Genomic DNA, 22,199 nt, shown 5'->3' with positions numbered 1-22,199 from the left:
ACAGGGAAAATAGAAAAAACACCAAATCACTGATATTGATTAGCAACAGAGTCCAGTGTATTGAAATGGATGGGTAATATTACATAAATACGAGCATAGTTGCATGCTAGAAGCATAAGAGAAGAAATACATAAAACGCAGTCAAATGGCTTAATACTGTATTTTTTTCATTCTTAGATGGAAGACTTTAAAATAAAAGGTAAGAGACTGTTCAACATGATTAATTGCTGTTTAACTACATTATGCAGAATAAGCTGTAACAAACATCATACCTAATATTTTTTTTGCTATAAAAGAGGATCTGTGTTCAGGTCTTTGAACAAATGGAACATGTTTCTAGTGGTTTAAGGTCAGTGAGAGCAGGATGCTCTGCAGAAGACAAAAGGGGAGTGGAAAAAAAAATTGCAGGTTAATATCTCCACTCGACTTAGGCAAGTGAGAACTAACCACTGCATAGCATCAAAGAGCTGGTCGGAAAAACAACAACAGCAGCAGCAACACTGAGTATGGTGTTTGCTTTAGTGAGTGGACAGAGAGGAATAATGTGACCTGCGTCCCTGCAGCTCAGCTAACAGGGCATTCGGCAAACCATCTGGGATGAGCGTTGACCTCTCTCTTTAATCTGACACAGCTGTGTAGGATATACAGTCTGTGTGGGCCTGGGACAGCTTGTTTAAACTGTGCATAAATCTTTGGTCATTACTTTTGTCAAACCGAACACCAGAGACTTCATCTTTATCATTCACGGTTTGGAGTTCCTCAACCTAAAGTCTTACGTTCATGCAGTTCACTCATCACTGTGCTGACAAACAACATTAATGTTCCAAAATTGTTCCAACATCCTACAGATGAAGATATTAAACTGTTACAGCTTAACCTGATAAATGTACAACAATATAATGGCAACAAATAAAAGCACATAAATACCCACAAAAAACACAGGGATTGCAGTATTTTTCCTAAATTCATCTTATAAAACATAGAAACATACAGTCAGGTCCATAAGTATTTGGAAAACGACACAAGTTTCGTAATTTTGCCTGTATATACCACCACAATGGATTTGAAATAAAGCAATAAAGATGCGTTTGAAGTGTAGAATTTCAGCTTTAATTCAAGGTGGTTTAACAAAAATATTGCATTAAGCGTTTAGGAATTACAGCTATTTTTTTTACAGAGTTCTTCTATTTTCACAGGCTCAAAAGTAATTGGACAAATGAATGATAAGCAGTTTCATGGCCTGGTGTGGCCTGTTTCCTCATTATTTCATTACAAATTAAGTGCTTGAATTTGCATTTGGTAGCTGTTCATGGGAACTCTCAATATGTGGTCCAAAGATGTGTCAATGAAAGTGAAGGAGGCCATCATTAGGCTGAAAAAACAAAACAGACCTATCAGAGAGATAGCAGAAACTTTAGGAGGGCCAAATCAACAATTTAGTACATTCTTAAAAAGAAGGAACGCACTGGCGAGCTCAGCAACACCAAAAGGCCTGGAAGACCACGGAAAACAACTAAAGTGGATAATCGCAGAATTCTTTCCTTGTTGATGAAAAACCCCCTCACAACATCTAGCCAAGTCAAGAACACTCTGGAGGAGGTAGGCCTATCATTGTCAAAGTCTACACTCAAGAGACGCCTTCATGAATGTAATTCATGACAGTTTATCTCAAGACGCAAACCATTTGTAACACTCAAGAACAGAAAGGCCAGAATAGACTTAGGCTCTAAAAAGTCTGCCCAGTTCTGATACAAGATTAAACTGTACCAGAATGACGGGAAGAGAAGAATATGGAGAAGGAAAGGAAGGGCTCATGATCCAAAGCATACAACATCTTCTGTCAAACATGGTGGAGGCAGTGTTATGGCATGGGCATGTACAGCTGCTAATGGAACTGGGTCGCTGCTGTTAATGATGATGTGACTGCTGATAGAAGTAGCAGGATGAATTCTGAAGTGCATAGAGCTATACTTTCTGCTCAGATTCAGTCCAATGCTGCAAAACTGATGGAAGGTGCTTCATAGTACACATAGATAATGACCAAAAGTACCACAAAAGCAACCCGAGAGCTTCTTAAGGCAAAGGAATGAAATGTTCTTAAATGGCCGAGTCAGTCACCTGACCTCAAGCCAATTGAGCATGCTTTTCACTTACTGAAGACAAAACTCACAAATAAGCAGCAAAGGAAAGCAGCTGCAGCAAAGGCCAAATTTGCAGAATTGCTAATCAAAATGCATTAATCTCTTTCTGTGTTTCGGCTAAATACAGAGCAAGGCATCACAAAATGAAACTGAGAGTGCAGTTGCATACCAGAAGCCTGACACAAGCCAATTCTACAGGGTTTGAACCACAAGAACAGTTTCACAACACTGGACTGAAAAGGACCACCCTACACCCACCCTTTTTTCCACATCCAGTCAGAAGGTTTCATAACTATTTGTGTTCATAATTTATAATGCATTGTTTGAAGTAATTACATGAGAAAATAAAAATACAAAATTTTGATTAGCTTAGCAAACCCTAAAGGGGCATACAGCATCTTAACTGCAAACTGTCATATTAAAGCAGTTCAAAAGTTCATTTAGCAGTCCAAAAGTGATAAGCAAAAAAGTATTTATTTTAACAGCAGGGGAAAAAAGCTTATACAGTAACTATGGGTCGGTTATATGATGATTTGATAGCGATTAATGTCTGTATTGACTATCATCAATACATCTACAATATATACCTTGTTTTTTTCTCTCTTCTTCCTTTAAAATAGGTTTTTAAATAATATTCATCAATAAAAAAACATATTGTTTTTATCTTGGTTCTATGTTCTCCAACTTTACCCTCAGCAATTTAGCCCAGTCAATCCACTTACAGACAGTTCTGTGGAAGTGGGAGGAAACCAGAGAACCCAGAAAAAACCTACATAAACACATGCAAAACCTCACAAAGACAGAAACCAGAGCTTAGAAATAGACCCAGCACTTTTTGAATGAGTCACTAGTCAGCATCCCTCAGTTCCATGCACTCAATCATTCCTTTCGTTCAGTTGTCGCTGACAGACTTTGCAATTGCAAACCACAAAACTGAAATATAAAAACCAAAGGACTACATTTCCATACTTATCCATAATGGAATTCATGATTATTACTGTTATTATATAATGTAGGTTTGCATTGTATGTTTATCTGTCTGTGCTTTTTAAAGTATTTGCTACAGTATATGGGTCTAACCTAATCGAATCAGTGAATCCTTCCCGTAGTGACTGGGATTTGGTTCTCTCTCATTCAGCAGATCAGCATTTGAATCAGTGAATGTTTTTCAAATAAAAAAATTTATCTGTCAGTTTCTTGAACCACCTCTGGGATTTGTGATTCACCATCTGTGATTCACCATTCCAGATTTAGTTCCCCTTTGCTTTTATAATAACCTCCACTATTCTGGGAAGGCTTTCCATTAGATTTTGGAGCGTGGCTGTGGGGATTTGCTCATTCAGCCACAAGAGCATTAGTATGGTCAGGCACTGATGTTGGGCGAGGAAGCCTGGAGTATAGTTGTCAGCGTTCCAATTCAGGCCAGTTGAGTTCCTCCACTCCAACCTTGGCAAACCATGTCTTTATGGGCCTCGCTTTGTGCGTGGGGGCAATGTCATGCTGGAACAGGTTTTTGTGTAATTGAATGCTTCCAACTTTGTGGAAACAGTTTGGGGAAGGCCACATATGGGTGTAATGGTCAGGTTTCCACAAACTTTTGGCCATGTAGTGTACATAGAACTTTAGAAAATCCAACAACTTTTTCACAGGCAGTTCAGACCTGCGCAAGGCTTTATCCTCCAAAAGGATATTTCAACCAAAAAATTCTAGCACTACCAGCACATCTAAACTATATGGCCAACAGTTTGTGGACACCTGACCATCACTCCCATATCTGGGTCTTCTCCAAACTGTTGCCACAAAGTTGGAAGCACACAATTACATAGAATGTCTCTGTATGTTGTAGCATTACAATTTTACCTTCACTGGAACTAAGAGACCCAAACCAGTTCCACCATGACAATGCCCCTGTGCACAAACTGAGCTCCATGAAGACACGGTTTGCCAAAGTTGGTGTGGAGGAACTCGAGTGTCCTGCACAAAGTCCTGACCTCAACCCTACTGAACACCTTTGGGATGAACTGGAACCCTGACTGACCCCCAGGCCTTCTCACCTGACATCAGTACCTGACCTCACTAATGCTCTTGTGGCTGAATGAGCACAAATCCCCACAGCCACACTCCAAAATCTAGTGGAAAGTCTTCCCAGAAGAGTGGACGTTATTACAACAGCAAAGTGGGACTAAATCTGAAATGGGTTGTTCAAAAAGCAAATAAGAAATGTGCTGGTCAGGTGTCTGCAAACTTTTGGCCATATAGTGTATATTTGGCTGCTCCAGTTGGATCTCTGGTGTCTGTGTTATACTCTCTACTACACAGCAGACTCCAGATATTCTATATCTTTAACAAATCCCCAAAACAGTTATACATGTTACACCCCTTGTCAGACATCCTATATATATATATATATATATATATATATATATATATATATATATATATATATATATATATATATCCTAAGGAATGGTTATTGTTATGCCTAGTGTGACAAAGTTTCCTGCAGTGATCAGGGATTTAAGATATGTGTGACTTAAACTCATAACTTGCAAAATTTTCGTCTGAAAAACCAAAGGAAACTTCCCCTCACTTTAGAATTCTTACTCAGAAAGTTGGGAAGTTTGCCTCATCTCTGGGTATAGCATATGATGTCATATCAGCATGACCACTCACAGCATCAACAGTAAACAAAGTAGCACTTCTTAACTCTTAAATGAGTTATAATATACTACTAATATACAATACTACTAATATACTATACTATATATTAATATTTGCTTTAGATCAGTCAATATACAGACATATTTGCTTGTTAAATCTCTAACACTGGCGACACAGTTTACTGTTTTGAGGAAGTAAATGCATCACTCATATCACTAACTTTGGCTACATTGTTGTTAAAAGACGAACATGAAGGCATCCATGTTTTTCCCACTTTGTAGCTTGAATGCATGGAGGTCAAAACAGATGTGCCAAAATAATGCACAGAACAGTTTTTCATTTTAACAAATCTGGTTCAACTCATCAGCTAACCACCAAGCCCTTCACAAGCTAAATGTCCTGAACTCCACAGCAGTGTGATTTTCTAGGGCTGGAATCTGATTTCCAGTAGAAGTGAATCACAGAGGATTTCATGGAATCCTCATATAAAAAGGAAGTTGCTCTCATCAACAAGATGTGTCCATTATTGTTTCCCCTTTTAGACATGCACTTTTCAGCATATTTTATTTCCGATAATACATATTAGAAGGTAACATATCCAGAGCTTGGGATTCAACATCACTTTGCACTTAGCCAACATAGTGTGTGCTAGAACCGTTTGTTTACATCTAGCAGTTAAATAAGCTAACTAAATTTGACTTTTTAACTATGAAATCATGTCAACAGAAGGAGACTAACAATCTTGCTAAAGATATTGTTAATTCAATGTAGCTAATGGAGCGGTGTTAAGTAAATATGGCACGCCAGAAGCAATTCTCATAGGTACTGCAGAAATTATGTTTTTGCATCTTATCACCAAAACTCAAGCCAGTCAACGTCTCTGTGTCATCTTAACCCAACTTCCCGCATTTTTTCACCACAGAAAAATACTTTCAAATGACATTTTGTCTACTTTTTTTTACCACACTTTTCATCATGTCTCTGAATTTTAAAATAAAAATGTTAAAATGCCAAAATTTTTAGTAGAAAGTAACTAGCTAGGTAACATTTTGTCTTGCTAGCTAGCTTTAATGCCTTGTAACGGTTTATATCCAGTCTGGCAGCTTGGTATGACCTCACATTGCTAAGCGCTATACAATTGACTGTAATCACAGTATTACTACTGTTTAAAATGTACATTAATATTATAATAAAATCAATGAATGTGCAGGAAGCACCACTGTAAAATTGTGGTAGGAAGCACCACTGCAACCTTGCTCTGGATTCCACTGAGAACATTTAACAAAAAAAAAAAAAAAAAAAGCAGAGCTGTGTCACATCTAATTTTAGTGTTGTGGCAAAAATTTGAATGCGTAAATATCAGTATAAAAGGGTTTATTTCATCGCTTTAAGCTCTTAGCTTGTGCTCATTGGATAAGTTAACTATCTAGACATGCTAGCAAGCCAATTTTCCTTGCAAACTTTAGCTAGCTACGTTTAACAGGCTAGATTTGGTTCAATTAAGCAAGTAAGGTGATTCATTGTATTGAAAAAAAAGATATGACTTTCATTTGGCATAATTTTATAGTGGTAAGGACAGAAAAAGTGAGATCAATGAGAAATGAAAGTGTTTTATGAAGTGTGTCTCATGGGAAAAAATGCAACTTTAATACACATTTAAACACACACCAGAGGTACAAACCTCCAGTATTCACAGAATAGATCGATATTGCTAAGCACTAGCTAGCTAGCTAAAACGCAAGACCCTGTTATGTTAAGCTGTACTGGAAATTTCAGGGTCTTTGGCTGTCCTCCTTTGGCCTATACATTGGACGTATGTGTGGTGGGGTATGACGCGCATTTGAAAACTTCGTTGTAAATTACAGTGAATTTTACTTTTACAGTGAATTTTCAGAGTCAGAATTAATTATTAGTCTGTAAGTATTTCAAAGAAAATCAAAAACTGCAAAATACTGCTCACATAAGTATTCAAACCCCCCAGGTTCTGGAAGCTGCAGGTGAAGGACACAATTAACTTGTAAATGAAGACTATGGAGCATTCTAAGGAAGTTAAGGTAATGGAATTTCATATATATATATATATATATAAATAAAAGAATTTGGACATCCCAGGAAGCTCAGCTGGATCAATAGTGAGGAGGTGGAAGCTGCCATCACACCACCCAAGCACTACCTAGACAAGGCCCTCCATCAAAGCTCAGTCAAAAAACAGAGACTGGTGAGGGAAGCCACAGTGAGGCCAACAGTCACTCTGAAGGAGTAACCTTGGCTTAGAGTGAAGTGAAGGTGCATCAGACAACCCTTTTAAGAGCTCTGCATAATTGAAGACTGTATGGGACAGTGGCTAGAAAGAAACCATTGCTCAACAACAACCATATGAATGCACAAGAGTGACCCAGTGAATGGAACCAAGAATAAGATACTGTAAGTTTCAAAACTCTACGTGTCATGCAGGCCATACATCGAATAACATTATCCTGACAGTGAAATATGGTGGTGGTAGCATCATGCTCTGGAGATGCTTTTCATCCTCAGAAACTGGGCTTCTTGTCAAAATTGATGGGAGACTGAATTGAGCAAAATACAGAGGGATATTACAAGAGAACCTGCTTCAGTTCAACAAATAAATAAATAAATAAATAAATAAATAAACTAAAGCTTGGGAGAAACTTCAGCTTTCAGCAGGACAATGGACAATCCCAAACACAAAAAGGTGAATGCTCTACGGTTGGCAAGTCAAAGACCAGATCTGAATCTTACTGACAATCTGTCACACTGTTTGACCTGGAACTGCAGTCAACATCTGACCAACCTGAAGAACCTGGAGCATCACTCCCAAACAGTGTGCAAAGCTGGTAGGAACAGGCTTAAAGCTGTTATTGCAGCAAAAGATGGTTCTCCCAGGTATTAGTCTCGAGAGGTTGAATACTTACGCAAGCAGCATTCTTTAGTTTTTCAATTTTTAAAAGAAATCTACTGATCTTTTAAAAAATGATGAATTTTGACAATTTCTATTTGAGGTGTATCTGATAACTCTTAAGGGGGTTGAATACTTTTGCAAGGCACTCATTCTTTTTTCTCCCCTGATTCAGTATTGTCAAAATGATTCTTATTTTCATTATTAATAAACTCCTACACACACACTGAATTATGTATAGCATGTACGGTGGCTTTGGACAGTTCTGAATACTAATAATGAAAGACAGTAAATGAGGATGGCACATGAGTTCTGCATACAGGGTGACGAGTGTGTGTATTTCAGCATGCAGTGTTGGTAAATAATGTGAGTAAACATTTGTAATTCGATTACTGTACAGCACATTGCAGACAGAGTGGGGACAAACCCCAGTTACAGCAGAACAAATGGAACAAGACCTTTGTCCCCTCAACACTGCACAGATATGCATCCAAAATTTTGGTCTGGTCAACTTCTCTGAACTTTTTTTTTTTTTCCACTACTCAAAAACTCAGTGACAAAACCCTGAGCTGTCAATTGTGGGCACAAGAAGTTGTTTGTGGCGCTTCTGAGAACTTTCCATAGACTCTGTGTAATGAGTCGGAAGAAGAACAGAGTGGCGTGAGATGCCGTGAACAGATAAATGGAAACCTGTTTTTTTTCACACATACCTTCTTTAACAAGGCTTGGTCTTCGTTCACTTGGCACTCTTGCACTGCCAGCGCAAACTGCTCCAAAGTCACTAGATGGGAATTAAACAGTGTGAAAGTGAGGTGGTTAAAGTGTGTAAAAAGCAAAGCGTGTCATGTTTACTGCAGTGCAGAGCTTACTACACTTACTCCTGTGAGTGAGAACAGCTTATTTCCAGCATAGAAACACTTCCAGCATAGAAGCATTCATTATGTGAATCAATGAAGTTTTCCGAACAATCTATATAAAGAATAATGTGCAATTAACTATAACATGCTCTATTCAAATATTATACGGTATATTGGTAAATCTTAAACCTGTGTTCGAGCTTTATATTAACTGATTTTACTAAAGAATACAGAATGAAAATTGCAGAATAGAAATGTGGCTTTAGAATAAGCCTTCTCTCTGTAACATCTGTCAGATGAGATTCATATTCTTGTGTGTGCATTTGTGTGTGTTTGTGTGGGAGGAAGATGAGAGAATGGAAATTTGGTATGGGGGGATATCAGCTTTGTATAGCTCTTTGGTTAACAACATACTGAAAAGTATTTTAGAGCACACACACAAACATGTAAGCACAGCATGTAGTCACGAGAACAAACAGAATGAAATAATACACATTATGTCCTTAACCAAATTAGCATTTAATAATAAATGCTCATTATAATGTTACACATTCACAGAACTATAGACTGTTGCATATCATTGCATAAGCAAAACCAAGGCACAAGAAGGGTTCACTGTACATGTTCGGTTTATTCTTGACCATTTGCCCAGCTGGTAATGTGACACAGAGTGGCAGAAATGTGATAAAGGTTTGGGTTTGACCGATGAATCCATTATTAAGAGGCGTGGTTAAGCATTCTGCTGTGATGTCCAAACAAATTAGCTTGATTCCTTTGCATTAAGAACCTGACTTTTTTCTTTTTTTATTTTCTTATGACATACTATTTGATTTCACTTATAGATTTCATATAGTGGTAGAAATGACCAGCTGGCTTGCAAAGATTACAACAAATATAGTCTCGGTTTTCTCTGTCGATATTTTAGTGATAGTGTTATAAACACAGAAAAGAAAACACTTCAAAACATTTACAGTTTCATTTCTGTAGGGTGTAGAATCATTTCATTTTATATTTTTGGAGATCATCTCTGGAGAGCAAGGATCAACCCCAAAGCATAAATGGAAGGTCATGTGAGAAAAAAAGTGAAAGTATAGCATCTGACCTTGTGTAATGAGAAAGCTATTGGTATTAATGATACTATTATGAAATATTATGTAAATAACTTCCTTAATTTTTTTTAAACGTTTTTTAAAAAAGATTTCAATGGGTTTCTACAGATATTATGCTTCATTTGAGTGTGCGTTTAAAAAAAAAAGGCAGCAGGTCAAAATGTGCGTGCGTTTTTACAGTGTGTCTTGCAGCTGGTGTGGATTTAAATGTTGGTTAAAAATAGAAGTGCTACTAAAGGACGCTTTATAAAAGCCTTTGTTGCGAACTGGCCATTACTAACTATAACTGAGCTCTTTGTTCTTATTGGCTGTAGATAAAATAATTAGGTCTGATAGAAATGTTGAATATTTACTGGGTGTTAAGAAATGGGACAAGATTTATAAGGCAGTGCTTTAGGAAAAATACAGTCTTATCCCTGCGTCTATTTTAAGAGGGGGTAACGCACAAGCATAAACATGACTAATATCACCTCCACAAAGCCCCACAACAAAAACAAGGTGTGAAGTGTTACCTCTGTGTATGTGTGCCAGGGCGAGGCCGGTCACATGATGCAAGCACGAGTTCCAGGCACTGAAAAACTCTTCTTTGTTCTTATCAATCTGCTCAGGATAATACAAGAAGTGTTATAAAGGCTAACCAGAGATCATTCATTATTTACTAATGCAACTAGACATTGTTGTCATAGCATATAAACGCATATACCATGTAAGTTCAATGAAGAACCACACACCAACAGACGCCCCTCCACCACCACAAAATAAATAACAGCTGAAAACATGTACAGGAAACTGTTTTTTTTTTTTTTTTTCTGAGAGGGCCCCAGTGACACTGACCTTAGTGTAAAGGCGTGCAGCAAGGCTACGCTGTAAGACCCTCTCCCTGTAGCTCAAGGCTTTCAGCAGGAAGCTCAGGTCTCCTACTTTATCTACAAAGAAACTGGGAAAGCTATTGAAGAGAAGAGATATGTCTGCATTAACAAAGTGTAGCAAAATCAATACATCTGCTCCAGAGCCAGAAATTAAAAAAAAAAATTTAAATTGAGATTATTTGATAGCCCCTTAAACTTCCTTCTTAATACTCAGTCATTCATTTTAAAGCATATTATTCAGTACTATGAACACAGTTGTCTACGTTTCATGTCTGAAGAACTGCTTGGTTCCAGCCTAGAGTGCATGCAACACCACTACGGCCTATTATCTAATGACTAGAAAACCAAAAACCACAGCATTTCTATTTATTCCTGAGTTTTTTATGTTCCAGCACAGAGGACAGGGATGACAGCAACAGCTTGGTTTCTGTTCATTATTATTACTGTTACTCTTTCTTGCTAAGAAGATATGTAATCTATTCCAGATTAATATAGATACATATGTTAAATGAAATCACACTAGTTAGGTAGGGCTTCTTGGAGGGCTACAACATTGTATACTTTGCATTTTACATTTACTTCATGATTTTTTTTTTTTTGCACAAATTGACTTAGAAATTAAGACAGGATACAACTGAGCAGTTTAGAGATTAAGGACTTGTTCACTGGCAGATAGGCAGTACTGAGATTTGAACTCATGACCTTCTAATCTATAGCCCAGTATCCTGATGCCTTAACTACTGAGCTACCAAATTTTCATGCAAGTTTCATGCAATTTTCATGCAAAGCTAGTGTGTCCTGAGGCCCTTTACAAACGGTGAGTTTTCGCCTGTAACAACAAGTGAACTGAACACACATGCAAAGGCAAATTAGACAATTTGGACCTGGTTCTGAGGCTGTCGGAGGCATAACTGGTCCAGCTTTTGATCAGTCCAGACACCATGCTTTTCCCAACCTGTCTGGAGTACTGGCTCAAAAGTTCACGAACCACCACCTATAAATGTAAGACAAAAAAGCCAAAACATCCAAAAAGCCAAACAAGCCAAAACATCACCCAGACACAGCCCCCCACCTGCCAATACGCACCCTACGACAGCTACCATCTGGGGAACGTGAGGGCTGACACATGCTTCCCCTGAGACATACCGACATATAAAGCCATCCAAAGGCATCTTTTCACACTGCTGCTCACACTCTGTCACAGGGCAGCGTAACACACTCGGAGGAAAGTGCCATGTGCCCTCTTCCACATACATGAGCTTACAGATGCCCAAGACTGGTTGGTGTCGCTATGATTGACAGGGGTGAGAGAATATGTCATCTTCCTAACAGGGAGTACGGCCAGTTTTGCTCCCTTGCGTCCCGGCTACAGATGGCATTGTCGTGATTCGAACTTGTGATCTCTACCCTTGTGCTAAAGGGTATTTAAAATAAACACAAACTGTCAATCCTGAAAAGCAAAAATGTGTTTTTTTTTTTTAAAAATTGCTTTTAGTTCCTTTATAAAAACCCTTCGTAATCCATCACCATGGGGAAAACCAAAGAACTTTCAACACAAAAGAGATGGCTGTCTGATGAGATGTCAGCTAATGAACATAAACTAACATCCAGTTAAAAATATACCATTGAGCACAATAAGGCCTACAATAAAAATGAAATTTTACCAGGAAGAGAACATACACATCCTGTAGCTCATATTAAGGACAGTCTACATGCGCAAACCGAGGAATTTAAGAGCTTGAAGAGCTTGTTCGGTACGGAGCAGTGTCCTAGGACCGTCTACAAATATCTCCAACCTTGTTGTACTATACAGAGCCTCTGTGCTGTTATTGTTACCAGGGAAAGCGTATTGTTACCAAATATTAATTGTAGGGGTGCCAATAATTTAGAAACAAGTGATCAGAGTATTACTCGTGACAACTATTATTCATTTTACATATTCTTTTTCACAAAGAGCACTCTGGAATAGAGTATGTGCAAGTGGAGAAGAAACAAATGTAAGTATTTTTGATGTTACAACACGTCAGGTCGTTAGAATTAAGTAAGCTGAATATTAAAAAAAAAAAGGAAAAAGAAAAAAAAAAAAACAGTACACGTGTCGACCATTTACGTACAGCTGTGGAAGTCATGGGTTCAACATCTGTGCGTGAAGACGGGCACGAATACGCTAACACTAATACAGCAATACACACTGCGTAAAACCCAAATTCCATACGTATTATAATTGTATGACTAACATCCTGCCCCAAACGGCCACAAAAGGAAGAGCGGGAAAGGAGAAAGGAGAGAGGGAGAGGAGATCTTATTAACTTATAGGCCGCTCTGCAGTTGAGTTAAGGGTGCTTCCAAATACAAGTATACTCTTAAAAGGTACAAACTGAGCATGATGTGAGCACAGTAATTAGTGGAAACACCTCTCATTGACAGGAAACTGCATACCACTATGAATCAATGACTTAGAAATATTTAGTAAATGCTTATTTCTGACTCAGAGTTTACATTTGTGTTGGCAATTAGGTGCTCTACAGTATAACCTACAAGTGAACTGTTACACCAAATCAGGACATGAATTTTCCATTCAAGGGGCTTCCCATGAACGTGTCTTGGTTAAACTCTGCATTTCACTGAAAACGCCCCCTCACGACTGGTGTTCCACCGTTTCCTTCTCGAAACATCTGCACTGATGTTCTGTTGTTTCCTTTTTAATTTTTATCAAATCAGTGAAAAGTGGGCTTGCGGGGGTGTTTTCCCTTTTAATGTGATCATGCTATAAGTTAATTTTCCACGGCTTGGGCAGGATGACTATTTTAGTATTGAGAAGGCTTCTGTCATCAAATTGCAAAAGAAAAGTTTAGTGTGTCTTCAGGCAAGCTGTGAACAGAGAGCTTATACTTGAACATTTATGTGTGTGGGCATTTCATCACTCCCTTCTGTTTCAGCAGTCTATAAAAAGGTGAAATAAAAATCCCCTCACATGTGATAAGCTCAGCAGTTATTCAAGAACACACCTGTCACAACATCAGCACATGTTGCTGCGTATTCAGTGACACACCAAAAACTTCTAACTTTCGCCTTGCATCATCACTACCAGTAATTATCACTGGTTCAGTTCTCCTTGGAAGGAGGTTTTGAAGTGTGTTTTCTGTTTTTGGCCTTTCATTTGCTTCAAAAAGATCATGAGTAACTACAATGTGCTGCTGGACTATCACTAAAATAAGACAGAAAACAAAAAATAACCCTAAGCAAGATGAGTTTGCCAAGCAAGCCTTGTGATGTAAGCTTTTCTCTTTTTTGCCTCTCAATCAGTGGTTGTTAAGAAACAGCACGTGGTTTTGAACATTTTGAAGATCGATATGTCCATGAAGTGCTTCATCTTGTTTCAGAGGAGGTGTTTGATACTAATTTACCTGCAGCATGACCATATTGTCTCCTTCAAAAGTCACAAAGACATCCGAGTCACACTTCAGAGAGGGGATCCTGTTCTCCATCATGAAGCCCTGGTGCAATGAATAGGCAAAAAACGAGAACGTGATATTGTGCATGCGATACTCTTAATATTACCATGTTGCCGTAGTTCAGAAAGTTCAGCACTCTTAAATACACACACACACATACAGACACACAAAAAAGATTATTGTACTGCGGTTCTGCTACCTTTTTATTTCACATCTTGTGTGGTGAGCGCTCAGAAAACTTAAATGTCAAATGGGTATGAGTTAAGAAAGTGCACTTTTCAGTGTGGTGCACTGTTCAATTCACTACGGGGGTGCAGTTTTGTGGTTTTCCCCTGCTTTTCACACTGCACGGTGCAAATAGGTACAAAGCCTATATAAAGATGTGTGTTTTCAGATCTAACTGAGATATACATTAACATTAAATTATATACTGAAAACAAGAGCACCATTATTCTGGGTCATCAATGCAACGATATGCGAGAGCTGCCCCCTAGTGGCTCATCTAGTGAAGGCTCTCCGCCCGGATTCCAGATCTTCAGCTCTTTTGGATTCATCAGATTCATGGCTGCCTGTAAGTGTACGCATGGCTGCACTCTTGTTAGATGGATTGGCGGGGTTCCTCTCTTTCCAACATGGGCATCATCAATATACATAACTTCCAGCTAGTTAGGATTACCTTTGGCACATACTAAGTTGCTGGACAGTTCAGATTGTCTAGTGCTTTACCAGAAAAGGCAGCTGTTGAACATTATAGGAGAGCCTTCGCCTTAAGAAGAAGAGCTCAGTATGATAATATGTAGCCAGTTCATTTTTAATGACTGCGAGGTTTGAGACAGATGTACACAGATGTGCACTCACCATGCCCCCGGTACACTCGCGGCATTCCTGTAGGCACGCCACGTTGGCCCAAGTGCTGTAGGCTTTGAGGCCAGCCACCAACGCCTGCAGGGGACGGTTACTCTGCAGATCCTGCCCCTGACACAGAGCTTCATCCATCAGCCCTGCAGTATGTCTACACACACATACACAAAACACGTCATATAACAATGCATTATTTATTATTAGTAGTAGTACTATTATTATTGCTTTGGTTGTTGTTGTTTTTTTAGTAACTCTACTACTACCTGCTATAATTCAGATACAATGTGAATATTAAAAAAAATCCAAATAAAAACATGCCTTTGGATAAATTATATTAAGGGGTATTAAGTTAATATAATATTCTTATATTAACTGTACTGGAGTACGGTTCCAGTGGTCAAAAGTTCAAGATGTTAAGTGAGTGAGTTAACCGGAAATGCTCTGTACTCTACCTTCCTGAACGTCATCACAGCTCAAAGCATGCCTGTAATTAACAGCTAAAAAGTACAACAACAACAACAAAAATAATAAACTACCCAATAAAATAACTAGTTAGTAAAATTGCTGAGAATCAAATGCCAAAGAAAATTTGTTGAACCATTCTAAATATTATCAATAGTGGAACTTTTTTTTTTCCCTCTGAAGCTACGATCACATGCTGCTGAACTCTTTGGTTCTGTCTGCGTCTATATTCTGTGGTATTTCTCAGAAAGTGTAGTGTGACTGAGGCATGCGTGCAGCATCTAAAAAGCTCAGCCAGCAGAACCCTGCCCTTACTCTTTAAACCAACCAACAGGTGCTTCATTTTTTTCAGTAAAGAGCATGGGAAATCTTTTCCAAACATCTGACGATATAACAATGACGCGAAATCATGATAAGAAACGTTATCCTGTGCTATATACAGGAGAAAAACCACAGACCTGGTATTTCTACATTCTTAGGTATGCAAGTAACAGTAAGGCATTTCTGGTTATTCTGGCACACCAACCTAGTGGTAAAGGTGAGAGCAAGGACAGCAGCCAGGTGGGGCATCAACCTCAGATACTGAGTCTGGTGCTCAATGATTTTAACCTCATCTTGGTTTTTTGGCCCAAACTGTCTGCGGCTGAGAGAGACAGAGAGAGAGAGAGAGAGAGACAATGACATAATTAATATATTAACGTGGACTATTGCAGTATACTGTAGAGTGTATATATAACCATCATATAGTCATGTAGTATGTTATGATGTTAATAGTGGAAAGAAATTCCATCAGTTTAAAATGTTTGCATTAACCTTTCTGAGTGTGATATAAAGACAAAATACAATTTATTGGACAATATTTTACCACCTACGTACATCCTCCTGCCCCCCCACCCCCAGTTTTTTTTTAAACTCTGCTGTACATAGTAGATTAACTTTTTTCATCTCATCCAACAGACTCATGTCAAAAGTTCTTTTCAAACCCACATTTTCATTATTTCATTTCTTAAAATGCTTAAAATTTTATTTTCTACATACATGGTACTAAAAATACATTGTCCTTTTTCAACCAAATAAACATGGAGCATGCAAACTTTTGCAAGCAACTGTATCATGAGAGAATATAGAAATTTGCCTAGTTGCAACAAGCGTGACAAAAATTATGCAGTGTATCTTGTGTCTGTGTGTGCACTGCTGTGGTGGACTGTCAGCTTTGTGTTCAGCGCTGTACGTGTGTGAAGATGTGTTTCACTAAGATATGGTGTCAAAACTGAGACGCATGCACCTGTTGCCTCTGAACCACCGCAGGCTGTATCTCTAAATCTACTCAGTGCAGGTGGCTTTCCCACAAGACAGGAGTGAAGAAGGGCCAAGTGGTGGATGTGTGTTAATGTGTGGCTGGTTCCATGTGACAGGGTCTTGCCCGACTTACAAGCATGAAGCACTCACTGAATAATTCTTTTAACTGTGGCATCTGATTTTTCCATGTAGTCGCATGCTATTTTCAGAACAAACAGCAGTCAGTACACGCATGGCAAGTTCTCCAATAGCAGTGCGTAAGGGAAAACTAAAAAATAGAACTATCATTGCAAGAGTCTTGCTCACAGAGCTCCTATAAATCAAAGTAAGAGCCAAAACAAGTTCAGTAAAATTCTGACTGAGGTTTAGAACAACGTCAGCTCTGACCGTTAGCTAGACCACACAGGAGATGACACCTGTACCCGAGTGTGTGTGTGGGTATGATCAGGGGAAATCCTTTAAGAGAAATCCCCCCCACTACAAACACCCACACGCACACACTTACACTTTTTTTTTAGTTTGTTTTTCTAACTTTTCAGGACACAGGTGATTGAAGTGTAGACTTTCAGCTTTATTTCAAGGGGTTTAACAAAAATATTGCATTAACCATTTAGGAATTACAGCCCTTTTTTTAATCAAAATCCCTCCATTTTCGCAGGCCCCAAAGTAACTGGACAAACTAGCATAATTATTAATATTAGGATTATTTTTACTACTTGGATGCAAATCCTTTGCACTCAATGACTGCCTGAAGTCTGGAGTCCATGGACATCACCAAATGCTGAGTTTCCTCGCTTGAGATGCTTTGCCAGGGCTTTATTGCAGCTACCTTCAGTTGTTTGTGGGTCTTTCTGCCTTCAGTTTTGTCTTCAGCAAGTGAAAAGCATGCTCAACTGGGTTGAGGTCAGGTGACTGACTCGGCCATTTGAAGAATATTTCATTTATATGTCTTGGGTTGCTTTTGCGGTACGTCTTGGGTCATTATCCATCTGTACTATGAGGCGCTGTCCTATCAGTTTTGCCGAATTTGACTGAATCTGAGCAGAACGTATAGCTCTATACACTTCAGAACTCATCCTGCTACTTCTAACAGCAGTCACGTCATCAATAAACACCAGCAGCCATACATGCCCATGCCATAACACTGCCTCCACATGTTTGACAGATGATGTTGTATGCTTTGGATCATGAGCCCTTCCTTTCCTTCTCCATACTTTTCTCTTCCCATCATTCTGGTACAAGTTAATCTTGTATTAGAACTGGGCAGGCTTTTTTTTTTAGAGGTTTTTAGCAAAGTCTAATCTGGCCTTTCTGTTCCTGAGTGTCATGGGGTAAAGGGGTTTTTCCTCACCAAGGAAAGTATTCTGCGATCATTCACTTTAATTGTCTTCTGTGGTCTGTCGCTGAGCTCTCCAGTGCATTCCTTCTTTTTAAGAATGTACCAAATTTTTGGCCACTCCTAAAGTTTCTGCTATCTCTCTGATATGTCTGTTTTGTTTCTTCAGCCTAATGATGGCCTCCTTCACTTGCATTGACACCTCTTTGGACCACGTTTTGAGCATTCATGCAAATCCAAGTACTTGGAATCAACTCCAGACCTTTTATCTCCTTAATTTGTCATGAAATAATGAGGAAACAGGCCACACCAGGCCATGAAACTGCTTATCAGTCAATTGTATAATTACTTTTGAGCCTGAGAAAATAGAGGGACTCTGTAAAAATGGCTGTAATTCCTAAACAGTTAATACATTATTTTTGTTAAACCCCTTGAATTAAAGCTGAAAGTCTACACTTCAATCACATCTTGATTGCTTCATTTCAAATCCATTGTGGTGGTGTACAGAGGCAAAATTACGAAAATTGTCCAAATTCTGTACTGAAATATATATATAATCTTAACCCTTTTATTATTTTGTCAGTTTTGTCAGGACTATCTTGCTCGTCCAGACAAGGCAGAGTTACCTCCTGTTTTATCTGGTTTCGCTACATAGTCAGGACATTTTAGTCTTGACCATTCGGAAACCCACACCCACACTCACACAAACACACATTTTTTTCATCCTCAGTGTGAGTAATGTCCTGAGCAAGTCCCGCTGAGCAAGAACAAAGATAGCCATGGTTTAAATCCCATACTTCCACAGTGCAGTAGTCATTTTAGGCCTGAACAGAAGCACTCAAGCACTCTAAGTCATGCCTAAAAGACGTCTGCGAGTAGAGAGATAAACGTCTTCCAATGTGCCAGTCTAAGAGAATAAAAGCACAAGTAGCCAAAGTGCAGTAACATATTCTGTGAATTTCAGAATTATTGGCACCACATAGATAATAAACTGACCTAGCCACTGCCACTAAGCTCCTTTTAGACAAGTACTGAAAATGTTAAAATATATCACTGCTGTAAGAGGCAAACTTTTTTTTTTCAACAGATGTTTTTTTTTTTTTAATGTTGACTCCAGACTGTCACTTTAAATCAATATTTCCATCACATACCAGTAAGTAAATTTAAGGCAAAAAAAATAAAAACTTGGTTGGTATCAAGAAACTGCTTGGTTAACCAAGCAGGTAAACCAAGATGTCAATCTCCAAATGAAGCCAAAAGCAGCACAGAAAATATTCAGAACACACAAAACCAATAACAAATGTGTGATCTGAATGAAAGAGAGCAAATATATATATATATATATATATATATATATATATATATATATATATATATAAAATATATAATATATAAATACAGTATATTGGTAAATATTAAAGTTCTTTCACTGGTCTTCATTGGTCCAGTATCTCATTAAAAGTGCTTCCCAATCTTTTAAAGAATTACAGAAACAGACTGTGCCAGGCAGATCAAACTCTAGTATTAGTTTTTTAAAATTCAAGCAAAATAATTTAGTGTAGTGTGTTGTAAACAGTAAAATTTTAAAAGCCACTTTCATAGCAAGGCTCGGTGGGGCGTAAAACAGATATCACTACAGTAGTAAAAACATTCTTCCAATATGTCTATATATAATATGTTTTCTAATGTGCATGCGTACAAATGGTGGAAAAAGGCTACCATTTTTCGCTTTTGCCTTTTACACTCTCTTTTTCTTTTTCTTTCTCTCTTTTGTCTCTGGGGATACCATCTTTGGAGACAACCCTGCTACTCATCCACCCACGCACATGTGAAACACACACGCATGCACAAAGCCACATGTAAGGAGGAGACACAGCAGCAGTAGTGGGGAGGCCGAGAGTCCCCCCTCTGCACGGGATGCTCTCTGTGGTGAGCAGACTCTCTACACGTCACTGTTGTTTATACTCTCTTGTTTTCTGCTCTCTCTGCCCCATGACCACATTAAATGCCTTTTATAGTATGTGCATCCTGTTTTTGATGTCAGCACTTGAAAGATATCAAAACAGAATCAAACTGAGTGCGCTCAGGAGTCCTTGTTTCACTGGCGGCTCGTCCATGGGGGCAGTTAATCTTAATAAAGTCCTCATTCACAACTCCATACATTTTAACTTCCGCTGAAACACTAACTACTTTACGATTAAAAAAAAAAAAAAACATTGCTTTTCCAGATGTTGCGCAATCGTGGGGCAGAATGCTCACTGCCCCATTTAGCTTCCATAGAGCTGTACCTAGTGGTTAAAAACGGAAACTGCAAGAAGCATTAATAGAGGCCCATAGATGCAGGGATCACGTCGCCAAATACTCAAGGGAGGAGCAGAGGAAAGGATAAGTAATGACAGAGTTGAGTTAGTTTAAAAATACTCTGCAGCCATCACGATCTTGATTTTGATTTATAGCAAATAATCAGTTTTAAATGTAATAAATTTCTGTAAAAAGGCAGCGCATAAGTTGTCTAGGATGTACAGCACCACTTCTATTGTAAGATATATTGCAAATATTGAGAAGGGGAAAGGGATTATGGAGGGGATCGTATCATCATCAGAATTATCAGAAATATGTGTGAAATGAACCTTCAAGGCTGAGAAAAAGAAGGAAAACGCATCTCCTTTTTTTCCAGTGCTCAAATGGGCTTCAGGTTTTTTGAAACCTGTCAACCTGGTTAATGATATTACCTCGAATGCAGCTGAACAAATGTGCATCTAAAACTGATTTAAAATGAGCTGCTAGACTGTACGCTGGATGACTGTACTCTATGTTCTCAACTCTCAACTAAATATGGGTTACTCTAGACATTCGCTGATACTAGCCTATAGCAAAAGTCAAATGTTATTAACTTTTTTTGACTTCATTTTGTTTGAGGCTATGTTGTTATTAAAGTTGTTCTTCCCCACCAAAATCTATGGTCACAAGCTGCCGCTGACTTGCTCATAATTACCCAGTAACGGCTTGTTGTCTGGGATGATCGAGTTATTACAGAAGCTGATTCATTCTATTCTCCCACACAAAGTTCATGTCTTACCTGTGACTGTAGCGCACCGCTATGATGAGTCCCAGCTGCAGGCAAAAGAGTAGGAGTTAAAAGACAGAACAATGGGCAACGTAAAACTGAACCTTTTAAACCAAGCAAGCGAAGGTGGAAAAAGTAGCAAAATATTAATATTTACTGGGGTGAAATTGTGTCCAGATTGTACTCAACTTCACAGTGAGAGTAGCGAGTCAAATTTATGATTAAATAAAAGTTATGAAGGTTATGATTAGGGCTGGGAGCAACCATAGTGTTCGTACTTTTCTTATTACTTCATTGTATAAAATTGAAACAAATGCATCCACGTCATCCTCTCCCATGTGAATGAGTTCTTTAAAGTCTAAAAGAAAATTTAAGAAGCCAAACAAAACAAAAAGAATTTTCCTCCGGAAGATACAACTGAGTAAGAACGCAAGTATTAAGTATTACTTTTACTTTTACAATTACTTATCAGCCCTGAAAATACTTCGTTACTGAAATGACTCAGCGCGTATGGACTGACTGAACTTTTACAATATATAAACCTGCACTTTTCACAAGGTTTAAACATGTATCAGACTAGATGAATGGAATCTTTGTGTACTTATAGTCCCTGAATATCAGCATATCAGTCTAAGTTCAGACCAAAGTCCTCCTGCAACAGATTCTCACTTTAATACTGTGTGCAAAGAGAAAAATGAAAAATGAAAGAGAAAAATGAATAGGGTTTCTGTCCTATGAGTCGTGCAATCAGTTGTACAATCCTATCAGCTATTACTCACTATCACCTCATTTAACTGCAGCGATAAGGTTCTAAACATACTTTTTTACCTGCACTGTCATTACTGTCCAATACACTCTGTTGTACATAAGTATAGACTGTGCTTATGGTATTATAAAGGAAATAAAAAAATTTAATACCATAATTTCTTCTTTGATTCTAAGAGTAGTAATGGGTCTGGATTGTATACTTCATAAAAATTTTAACCACATGCATTTACACTTGTAGTTACAAGCACCTCTTTGCAATCCTATTGCTGTATCACAAGTTAATACGTAAATCAGCTCAATACAGTTAACTGTATGCCACTTTAAATCTCCTTAAAGGTGACCTTGTGCATTTTTTTGCAATGCTACCCCTCGAGCGTTTTGTTTGTTAATATATTGG

At 38.3% G+C, this 22,199-nt stretch overlaps 1 protein-coding gene across 1 annotated transcript in view; it reads right to left on the bottom strand.

Moving 5' to 3' along the window:
• Nucleotides 1-22,199, bottom strand: part of acoxl (acyl-CoA oxidase-like) — a 45,544-nt gene that overhangs the window by 8,281 nt on the left and 15,064 nt on the right. The window contains exons 10-17 of the mRNA XM_053232884.1: nt 21,047-21,081; nt 15,859-15,975; nt 14,868-15,021; nt 13,962-14,051; nt 11,439-11,548; nt 10,520-10,631; nt 10,198-10,285; nt 8,430-8,500 (exon numbers count right to left, since the gene is read on the bottom strand). Coding sequence (XP_053088859.1) covers nt 8,430-8,500; nt 10,198-10,285; nt 10,520-10,631; nt 11,439-11,548; nt 13,962-14,051; nt 14,868-15,021; nt 15,859-15,975; nt 21,047-21,081 — 777 coding nt within the window. The remainder of the gene's footprint in view (nt 1-8,429; nt 8,501-10,197; nt 10,286-10,519; nt 10,632-11,438; nt 11,549-13,961; nt 14,052-14,867; nt 15,022-15,858; nt 15,976-21,046; nt 21,082-22,199) is intronic.

Source organism: Pangasianodon hypophthalmus, chromosome 3 (genome assembly GCF_027358585.1).
Source record: "Pangasianodon hypophthalmus isolate fPanHyp1 chromosome 3, fPanHyp1.pri, whole genome shotgun sequence".
Lineage (NCBI taxonomy): Eukaryota > Metazoa > Chordata > Actinopteri > Siluriformes > Pangasiidae > Pangasianodon > Pangasianodon hypophthalmus.
This window is presented reverse-complemented; position numbering and strand designations above follow the sequence as displayed.